We start from the raw sequence: 11517 nt of genomic DNA on the forward strand, positions 1-11517 counted from the left end.
ATTGGCACAGAGCTGAGACTGCCAGCTGCTGCACAAGAAGCTGATATGACCGCTGACTGTTTGTGTTAGTGAGTTCATATGAGCATAATCACCTCTCCAGCTTGATACTTATCAGAGACAGTGCAGTGATGAACTGAAGTGGCAGCTCTGGCTGTGTTGGCCTGTTGCTGAAGCTTCTCCTCAGTGAACCCGTGTGGCATTCTCAGTCCAAACACCTTCAACCCCTCCTTCCAGCCATCAACGCTGGTTTCTGATTACTGCCATTTTACTGACAACCCATCTGTCTGCTTGCTTTTTGGTTTCTTAATCCTGTCATTTTCATACTGTGGCGCTTGAGGGTTTACTTGGCAAAACACACACAGACACACACACACGCACGCACACACACAGCCTAGTGGTGAGAAGGAGCTAAAGCTTAATTGCTGTCAGTGGTAGTACAGATGGCTGCATTAACTGGAGTTAAAACAACCCATATGTAAACCCTCTTGTGTAACACCGCCGGACAGCCTCATACTACCACTGCTGCTGCTGCTTTCATGGCTGTCTGTCTGCATCTATCCAACAACGACAGGGAACCACATGCACCACAGCTCTCTCTTTTGTGGAAATGATAGCTCTGAATCTCCAGGTCTTTGGAAAAAAATATGTATTCCTGCACACACGGGATCACCTCTGTAGTGATTTATTGCACACTTCGGGGATCACCTCTGTGATAATTTATTAGACTTTGTGCCGGTGCTATTCTAAGACAAACTTCTGCTCTCCTGTGGAAAATCACAAGAGATGACTCTGCCTTTGGTGGTTTGAGAATAGACCAAAGTTTCTTACACTTGTACTGTAGGTCAGGACCAAGAAAGGTCCATGGACTTGCTTTAATAGGGTTCTTAATTTTGCATTCCATTGCTCCTTTTTACCTTTAGCACCTTTTAAACTGCTCTTACCCACATACATGGTATCCTCTTTTCAGCACAAACTCGGCTATAATGTTGAGTTATCATTTTGTCTAAAGTATAAAGCTGCCAACAAACAAAATACAAGAAAAATGACACAGGGGCCAATAAAAATATCAAAATCTATACAAATATTGTAGAAAATATTGTTTCACTCTTTATACACACAAATGCAGCAGAAAATATAAGACATACAACTATAATACAGTCTATTTACATGCAATACCCCTACTCCTTTGTTAATACATTTTTTAATCAAAGTTTATGTAAGCCATCACTAAGATATTATTAATTCTACAGGTCTATAAATGTGTGACAGCTGTACATCAGCACCTTCAACTGGTCTCAACTTGTCTCTATGAGCATGTTTCATTTATAGTTAAAACTTTTATTTAGATATCACAGTGTATTCATTAATATACAGATAGAGTCCAGAGGTTGAGTCTGTGAGGGCCATCCTCATCACAGTCTGAACTTCAGTTTGGGCTCTGAACTGAAAACGTTTAAAGAACCCTGGTTGCAGAAGAAGTTAAGTGATCAGCGGATGAGATAAAAACACAAAATGCAGCTGCAGACTTGTATTTCAGCCCCTTCCAGACGCAGTGATATATAATATGATTTTACACCTTATTTGAATGTGATTTTATTATCTTGTTACTAATGTCTGTCTGGTCCCTGTGTGTCTTCTTCAGGGCAGTGCAGGCAAGGTGTCGTAGTTCAGACCATCATGCTCTTTGCTCTGGCAGCGGAACAGGAAGTGTGTGTGTGAGCGTCCCTGGTTGGCTCTGCTGGGATGAACATGCCACTGCACCAAATCTCTGTCATCCCTCGTGATGTCACCTCATCACGGGTGTCAGGCAGTGGGAAAGCAAAGGACAAGGACAAGCAGGTATGTGAACAGTTATAAGGCTAAATCAGGTCCCAAACTCCTAAGGCTGGGGATTATGTGGTGGTTTTATCCCATAAAGCCCAGTTTTATTTCTACAATAGCAAGGAATTCTGTTCTTAGCTTTACAAAGTGACTTGCAGACTAGTCTTACACATATTTGATATTTATGACTCATCAACATCTGCCCAGTCAAGTCCAGTAGAGTAGAGGGAGGCAGAGGAGTAATATTGAAGAGATCAATACTGTAAAACAAGAGTATCAAGTGATAAAATCCTCTAGTGGCTGTAGTACTCTTGTCAATGGGGGGCAAAAGAGAAAGAAGTGTGACATTATTATCATAGAGACAAGACTGCTGTTAGCTTCCTGTTTCCTGCTGACGGTCAACATTGGTTTAACTGTGACGCAGCTATTCCTGAACATTAACCACATGGTTATTATTGTAATCATTATGATTAAGGTCGGGAAAGGAGGAAGTAAAGTCGTGTCTGTGCCTAACTAAACCTTAAGCATTGTCCCGTCATGATTTGTCACTGACTTGACATCATGAAACGCTTTTATATGTTGTTTTGGAGGGAACAGACTACATATGCATTTCGCTCAGGATAAATAAAGTATCGATCTATGTATTCTGTTGTTTAATTTGTAGGACTTGTTTAGAAGTTCTCCTTTCTTTTTAAATAAGAATATCATTATTTACTCTTAAAGTGTACTTAGAATAATGAAAATAAACAATTCATACAACTGTCTGTACACATTTATTACAGTTGCTGATTAATATTTCCTCCATTTTTATACACAAAAAAAACATTTCTTCAGCTTTTACCATAGCAAAAAAAAGACTTAATTTTGTCTTGTCACAGTTTTAGTTTTATCATTGTTTCAACAGCCAGAGTTGACTATTTTCATATCAGGGCTACATTCAGTTATGCTCTGTTACTGTCACTCATACACCCACAGGAAATAAATGTTTCCCAGATGCCTTAAAAACTTTATTATGACATCTGTTCCTTTGTATGTATTGTTGTCATTGTTCTTGAACTAGGTTTGGCTGTGTGAAATTTGTATTATTTAAAAATGACTCTCATTTACATTGAAAAAGAACCTATTGAATGCATTGCAGAAAGACTGGTGGAAATGTCAACTAGACAAAAGCAAAATGGGTTTTAATTCTGGGTGAGAGTCAAAAGTTTACGGTTTGGGGGGTGAAAGTTACCCCAGGTGTCCTCTATTTTATCATTCATCAAAAAACAATCAGAAAGTAAATTTTTTTTTTAATGCCAGGAGTGTCAATCCTAACACGGTAATATAAATTCTGCATTACAACGTTTCTCTCACAAACAAATTATTCCTGTGGTGCCTGTGGGATGAGGGGAGGTTTTGCATCTAATGAGGCTGGTCTGCTTTTCCATTTGTGCCTAAAACTGCCTGTAGGCCATCTGGTTTTGCAGTTTACTCTCAGTTTAAAGGTACCAGACGTAGGATTTTGGTACCTTTCATGGTGTTTTGTGAATTTACAAAAATAATCCGTAAAATCGCCAACTCAGGGCACTGCTGTTCATCTTCTCTGCTGCTTTGTCAGGATAGTTACAGCTTTAACAAAAAAAATCTGTCATTCGGAAACTTGCAGATCCGCCAAAATAAAGGTCTGAAGCAATCTATCAGGTCACTGCTTACACAGAAAAGGATTAGTGCCACATCTGAAAAGTTCATCTGATTCTCTGAATTTTGACTTTTCTCAGAATCCAAAGATTACTCTCAGAAATCCTCAAACCTTTCACATCTGGATGCCATTTTGAATTATCAGGATTCTTTTTATTTGTGAGGGTTTATTTCCCCCTGCATTTTGATTGGTCAGTGATAATGGAGGAAGTCGGGTGTTCTCAATCTCACATGCAGCTTATCAATCTTTACTTTCTCTTCCTCCTCTCTGTTTCTCTACTCCAGCGCCATCAAACACCACAGTGAAGTGCCCTCAGAGTGCAGTTTGCTTTTTTGAGCTCTGGAACAAAGCGAGGTGCTAAGACAATATGTCCGTGGCGTGCCCTCTCTCCTCGGCCTCATCAGATCACAATAGAGCCTGGGCGCTAAGTGCAGCAGCACAGGTGTTCTTAAGAGGCTTCTTCATGCTGCATATGGCACCGTGTTTCATCTTCTCGTGCGGTACAAGCGATAGTTCACGCAAGCTGTAAACTGGCGCAGACGTGTATTTTTACTTTTACACAGCCTAATCTGTGTTTCGTTATGATGCTTAAAATAATACCTTGTCATTGCAGAAGTAAAAGTGACCGAGAATTTATTCCAAAACTGGTTTCATATTGGTTTCGTTACTAAGTCAAATAAAGGTGTGAGTTTGTGTACTTTAGATACCTACTTTATACAATGCATTATTAACAGGATTAAGGGGTTTAAACTTTGAGAGCAGTCATAGCAAGGTTACCATAGCCTGCTGGGAAATGAAACTGTAAAGCTGTATAATGCCTGGGGGCATTTGGTCTCTCTGCCGCCATGTTTGCTAACAGTGTAAATATCCAACCCTGCATCTTTTTGCACAGCATCAGTCTCTGCCTCTGTCTGTCTCCTGCTGGCTGAACCTCTTTTTTTTCCCCTGAGGAATAAGTAGATAAACAGGAGCGACTCCTGTCCTCCCTGTGGAACCATCAGCAGAGTGGAGAAAGGAGAAACAGAGTAGGAAAGGAGGAGAGGAAAAAGGACGAGTGTTTACTTTGAATGCTGATCAGCTTGAAGGGTCCTGGAGGTGTGTGTGTGTGTGTGCGTGCCCAAAGTTTAGTCAGAGAGCACAGGCCCATCTGGCCCTCTTAGACAACACAACTGGTCTTTTAGCGCCTCAAGAAAAAAAGCAGAACTTTCTTCTACTTAGAATTCAGAGTTAGTCAGCTGCTCCTTCAGAGAGCAACACATCTTTAACTGTTGCTGGCCCCTCTCTGGCCTCTCTCCTCCAGCTCCACTCAAGTTCATTTGTCTTCTTCGAAATCCTCTTTGGGTATGTGCTTGTGGGCACTCTGTCCGTGCACTGTGGTTCTCCACTAGAGAACTCGTGTTTGGGTAGATAAATGGAGATTTAAAACATACTTTAAAATGGCATCAAACAGCTTCGAGAGCGAGAGTTTTATTTCTTGGAGAAAAAAAAGAAAGAAAAGTTCCCTGACAGTTCTCAGCCTTGGCAAATAATACGGTCAGATTTATTTAAGTCTGCAGTTTTTGATAAGGTGTGCAGCAAATGGATTATGCATGAGTTGACAATAATGTAAGCTCTGGCACAAGTTAGCAGGTAGGGAAGAAGAAAATGTCTCGTGGTGTATCTAGGAAATGCATATCGAACTGTCAGTGTTTCGATGATTTTATCATACCTCTTTAACCCCATCTACAGTTATAATTGCTGATGTATTCTACGGTAAAAGCAGCTTCAGTGGACACAGTGGCTTTCATTTTCACATTCACAAATGTATTCACGCCCACATACTGGGCCTCACTCGGACTAGTATTATATTTAGCAGTATATCTCTGACTGTGCACACACTGAGCACTGTAATACTTGATACCTGCCCTTTTGATCCCGCATGTATTTTTTATGCAAGCACATAGAGCGCTGGAAGCTTTGTCCTTCGTTAAGTGTGTGTCAGAGTCAAGGACAGAGAAAACTCCCTGCCTCTCCTCTGATGTCTGGTGGGTTGATAACAGCCGCAGAGATGGGCTTTGTAGAGATATCAAACACTGACCGCCACGACATTAACTTTCAACCTGGCCTCCAAGCAAGACATGGACTGTCTATACGTCTGTCTTTGTTAATTTAATGAAGCACTTCTAGTATAGTGACATAACTTGTTTTTGTTCCTCTATTTTCCTGTTTAAAATGGCGTTCTTGCACTTTTGGTGCAGTTCAAGCATTTTTGGCTGCGATGACAGATGGCAGGGTAGCCTGTTTCCACCCAGCATTACTTTAGCAGTAAAATATGTCCCCACAAATACTGTTTGATTAAATTCTGCAAATGTGTTTAGAAAATATTTGAAAATATGTTTCTGAGCCCTGGGGCAAAGAAACATTTTCCAAACATTTAGTGGATCTAAATGGTCCAAATCAGTCCCCTCCAGATTGCTGTGCCCAGGGGCTTGCAAATGGAAATGCCATGATAATCACCCAGAAAGCCTTGGGGCTGGGTAAACTAGGCATGAAATGCTGAATTATCAGGAAAAGGAGTGTTTACATGTGTGTGACTTGAGTATATAAGGAGTAAACTCAAGGTGATCACATTTAGTCGGATGTGATCAGTTTATTAAGCAGACTTAAATTTTATGTGTTCTCATACATGCACAAATTATCTCCCCCTGACACACACACACATAGTTTGTACGGCTATACTGTACACATGTTTTAATCCAGTTGATATTTCGTTTGCACAAATGAGAAGTGTGCATATATTTTCTTTCTTTCTTTCTTTCTCGCACGAACGTACATATAAACCCAAATACACAAGCACCCACCTGTATGTCTGTTCTGGTGTCGATGTTCTGAGGCCAAACAGGTTCCCCTGGCCTGTCTTTAAAGCAGAAGCTGTAGAGAGAAGATAACACATAGGTGGAATGGGATTCTCTCTATTCAGAAGTTTTCATAAAGGTGTGAATGCTGTGTGTCAGCAAAGTAACCTACTTTAGATATGCTGCTCATGGAATTCAGAAAGATTTCACAAACTCTGCAAACACACTGTCTTTAGCTGCTGGTATACAGTAAATATAAAATCCTGAAGTAAGTGTTTTGTTTTAATGTGGTAGTAGACAGTAGGGCTTTAACCAACTTAAATTGATGGATTTCATTATTGTTTCATTATTTAATGTCAGAACATTGTAAAAATGCCCATTACATATGTAAGATGCATGTGCACGTTCCTTTTTTTGTCTGACCAAGGAGTTCAAAATTGTTCAATTTACAATGATGAAGGGAGCACAATCTTGCATTTCAGAAGCTGAAACAACTAAAAGCTTGATAAATTACCAAAATGCTCAAATATTTGATTAATCAACTCATTGTTTCAGCACTAACTTTCAGGATTCAGTATGTTTACTGCAGTCTGTAAAGCTGCTGCTGTTATTTCTCTCCTTTGCGTCTCTCTCTGTCTCACTATCTGAGTCTCTCTTTCTTGAAGCACACATGCGAGGACATGCACTCAGGTTGCAGGTATGCACAAACACACATGCACACACACATGCCAGCAGCTGGTGTTGTTAGTCAGCCCGTCTGTGCAGGACTTGCATGAGTCTCCCAGGAGGACCCGGTTGCGCTGAGCCACTTGAGGTTGAAGTGCTAAAAAATATAATTAAATGTAGAAGAGCCGACATGACGGCGGAGGCCTTTGAGGGCTTTGACTGTTGTGAGGAAGGACTATGCTCCACTTTGTTTAAGATTTCATTTCATTAGCCCCGGTGATAACTCCACGGGTTATTTTACTGGGTTTTGGTGGCTGTCACACTCTGCACTATATTAAGTTTTATATGCGATTACAATTGACCCGTAGCAGCAGAAAGTGGACTTTGAGAGGCATGGCAGGAAATAATTACAGTCCCCTTTGCTGCTCTATATTCTAGGTAGACATGGCATAATGTTGTGTGATACAGAAGCAAAAGAGACTTCGCTTTGTCTCCAGTGTGAGGGGGCGCCTTCATTGCTGTGTGTATTTGAGCTCTTGGTTTTAGAAGAGCAGCTATTAGCAAAGAGACATTCAGAGGAGACTATATCTGCTAATTAACCCCTGCCTCATTGCCTTCCACCACCTCCACCCACACATATAGACACACAGCTTACTCTACTGTAGAAGTAAATATGTCTATACGTTAAGCTGCTTTCAGGTGTTCACTTTGTAAAACACATTTCAAAGTGATCATCTCATGATTTAATTTTACGTGGGCTGTTGTATAACCTAATCCGACAGATATATAACTATTAACCTGCTAACCCACAGAAATTTGTTCAGACCGTCACAGTGCAGGAACAGAAAGTACACCTCAACTCAGAAAAGCCCTCAGCTGTGAAAGCCACCAAATTTGCTAGAATAAATTTGAGGGAACCAATTTAATTTTTGCACAGTTACCCAAGGTGCATTTTGAACGTCTCTGATATAGGTGCGACTGTGGTTATAGTGCAGAGAGAAACAAGGGAAGAGCCAGCAGATAACCAGAGACAGACATGCACACAGACGGAGATGAAAAAAAAAAAAGAGATGAAGTTAATGAAGTTATTTCCAGGAGGGAGAAATGAAATCACCACATGAAAGGCTGTATCTCTACCGGCCCTCTCTGCCACTGCCTAAGTCTCCCTCCTCTGTTCTCCATCCAGAGCTTTCTGTTGCACTTCTGTTCACTGGAAGGTATCTCCATGGGGCATCTTGAGGACACCGTTTAATTGCCTGTGACATGCTGACTTGACTCCTGTGACTCACATGGCCCCCAAACATTCAGCCACTGCCAGCAAGATCAATGGTGGTGGCTCTCTGAGCACTCCCACGGCGCACAGATTCATCTTCCTGAGGAGACACTGCAGATGTTTCCCTGTTGTCTAATTTCTGTGGAGTCTGGCGCACAATGGCTGCCTAATGTTCATATGGAGCGTACACCCCAGATGTATAATGAAAGTCTGATAGGACTCGCAGTCATACTCTATTGTGGTGGCCGGTATGTGGCGAGCACAGACGCACATAATAAGTCTCTTGTGCATTAAGTGAAAGATGGTGGGCAGTGAGACGCTTTCCAGTGAACTATGATAATGACATTTTCGGTTTTTGATTATTTGGAGAAGGCGGATGAAGGTGGTGAACTTCTGTACCGCGAGGCTGCTTCTTATTTTTGTCCAATTCCCATCTCCTTAAGTGTCTTGAGCTGTCTTTCTCCACCGTCTCCTCACCCTCCTCCCACCACATCCTCTTTTTCATCTCCTCCATCATCCTCTCATGGTGTTATCCAGTGGAAGATTAGTGCAGTTAATCTCTCCGCCTATGGATTCACTAAAGTGACCACACTGTGAACTCCTCCTTGTTGCTGCCTGGCTGCAGATGCCCGACAGCTGCAGATGTTGACTCAATTGCAGATTTTTTCACACTTTCGCTCTGTATAAAATGCTATGACTGCATATATTGTAATTCTGCTAGCATGACCTATATTACACACAGAGTGGGATCATCACCTCAGTGAACTAGTTCTAGTGTGTTATTTTATTGTGAAAAGCTGCATTTTGGACTGTGTATGAGGAAGAACTTTTTAGGTAGCAGCATGGCTCTAGATGTGTCAATGTCAGTCTGTGACTTTTCATTTTGTGCAATCATGAGGTTGACATTTGTGAATTATCTCAACTATTGGATAGATTGCTATGAAATTTGATGAAGACATTTATGTCTACCTCAGGCTGAATTATTATGTTTTTGGTGATCAACTGACCTTTCAGCTAGCGCAATCATAAGGTCAAAATTTCAATTTGTCTAGTAAACTGGTTTATGACCAAATGCCTGCAAAAGTAATGACATCTCCCTTAGCCTCAGCTACACTTTTGTGTTTATTGCTAATTAGCAAATGTTGGCATGCTAACACAATAAACTTAGTATGTGAACATGCTTAACATGCTGATGTTAGCATTTATCTCAGCATCCTGAGTACATCCTCACAGAACCGTTTGGTTGGTTAAAGGATAATTCTGGATTATTACAACTTAGATTTATGTAGTTCAAGCCATCGTTTCTCTTCGCCAAAGTTACTGGAAACACTCCAGCATCTCTAGTCTGACGGGGTGAAAAACGTCTGGTTGGATGATCAGAAAGGTTGTAAACAAGCTAAAAATGAGCACACCCAGAATGTTTGTTATAATTCCTTCTCCACAGGTAACATAGTTCAAATGCACGACTATAGCAAGTATGGTAGGTCAAAGTTAAAGCATAGATAGATAATAATGGATGTTTACCTTTCATTTTAGTTTTCTCCAGCAAGTAAGTTTGTGTTAACCCCCCCATCTCACATACATATGCAATATTATTACAGATGGACATAATGGCCAAAACTGTTCAAATGAGACCCAGGTTAATAATATATCGGAATAATACACAGTAACAAAACTGTTTCTGCTTCAGTTTTTCTGTCTCTGTTTTTGTGTTTGACCAGAATGACTTGACTGTGACCTTGCCCCACTGTACTGACAGCCTTAGATGACACAGTAGAGTAAACAGTCATTACCTTTTGATTTAGGCTTTGAGGGCTTTTTCTCAGGACAGAACAAAACAGGATCAATTTACTCTGGTTGTTTATACTGTAGACGGGAGAGCCAAAGAAGAGATTCTAAAATTGGCATGTCCAGAGTCTGGACGACTGGAATAGGACCTGATCTAGACATATTTTAATTTACAGATATCAGTTAAATTTAGCCTGACATAATTCCAGTCCTCCAATTAAATTACCACATTGCAATGTAGGCGGCCACATGGCCGTCATAGCTGGTTATTATCCATAACTTGTGTTAGAAAGGCACATGTTTTCAAGAGTTAAGGTGCAGCTAAAATCTTTGCAATGTGGAATATTTTAAAATGGAAAATGAAAGCAGTCCAACTCCCATTTATAATCTTTGGAGAACCAGTGAGTAACCCGCATGATAAGATTTCTAAGAAGAAGGAAACAAAGAATACATCAAGTTTTCACAGGTCACTAAGGCAAAAACACTGCTGAATACTTTGCCTTACATGGCAGAAAGGAAAGCAGGACAGAGAGTAAGAAATATTTCGCCTAATTTTTAGGATGTTCTTTTGGTTTTTTAAATTTGTGACGTCTGACATTTTTATGGTTTATGCTGTTTCAGAAAATGAAAGCATCAAAGCTTTAAAAGCAGCACAACAGTTTTCAATTTTCAAGCACATCTTCAATGAGCTGAATTGCTTTCACTCCCTTTTAAATGCGCAAAGTGCCGCTCTGTGATGTTTAAAATTATAGATCTCAAATGAGAACATGTTATGGGCAGATACTAGTAAATGATCTGGATCAGAATTGGGAACATTCCTCGCTATAACCGCCTGCATATACTGTATATACGATGAGTCTCTGAGGTATTTGTTGCCCACCTGATTGACATCTGTGTCAGTTGTATAACATTGTCATAGGAGAGCTTGTAAAGAGCCAAATATGCTTTCATCCCATCATCATGTCTTTTTCAAAAATGCAACTTTGAATCAAATGCTGGAATGATCAGTAGAAATCCATCAGCTTTGTTTCTAAATCAAAAGTGAGGGCTCACTGTACACCACAGCATTTAACTAATGGACAAATCTGCTACTTTTTCCCTATTATGCTTTACTGGCGGGGGAGAATCTGTTCTTGTTATGTTGAAAAGAGAGACAGCATTCACAAAGCGCTCCCATAGGCAGAGTACAATACCAGATGTTTGTTGCTCGGAAATGTCTGCAGCTTGAAGCCCAGAGCACATTTTAAAATCCTGCGATCCATCTTAGAGCAGGCGTACAGCAAGTGTCTCAACAAAGATTCATCATATTAGGCTTGTTTAGAGTAGAGATGTTCCACTACGTTTTTTTTCCTTCCCGATACTGATTCTGATACCTGAACTTTGTGTATCGGTAGATACAGAGCACCGATATAAATTACTAACTCTGTATGATTGCTATTATTGTTTAATGGGCTGGC

The 11517-nt window shown here is 40.5% G+C and overlaps 1 protein-coding gene across 2 annotated transcripts in view; it reads left to right on the top strand.

Annotated features, from left to right (window-relative positions):
* march8 (membrane-associated ring finger (C3HC4) 8) overlaps positions 1 to 11517 on the top strand; it is a 72634-nt gene that overhangs the window by 16909 nt on the left and 44208 nt on the right. For both annotated transcript variants that reach the window (XM_035663323.1, XM_035663322.1), the window contains exon 2: positions 1643 to 1839. In XM_035663323.1, the coding sequence (XP_035519216.1) occupies positions 1744 to 1839 (96 nt within the window). In that variant the 5' untranslated portion in view covers positions 1643 to 1743. The remainder of the gene's footprint in view (positions 1 to 1642; positions 1840 to 11517) is intronic.

The sequence above is a fragment of the Morone saxatilis genome, unplaced genomic scaffold (assembly GCF_004916995.1).
Source record: "Morone saxatilis isolate NCDOM2014 unplaced genomic scaffold, NCSU_SB_2.0 Contig19, whole genome shotgun sequence".
Taxonomy (NCBI): Eukaryota; Metazoa; Chordata; class Actinopteri; family Moronidae; genus Morone; species Morone saxatilis.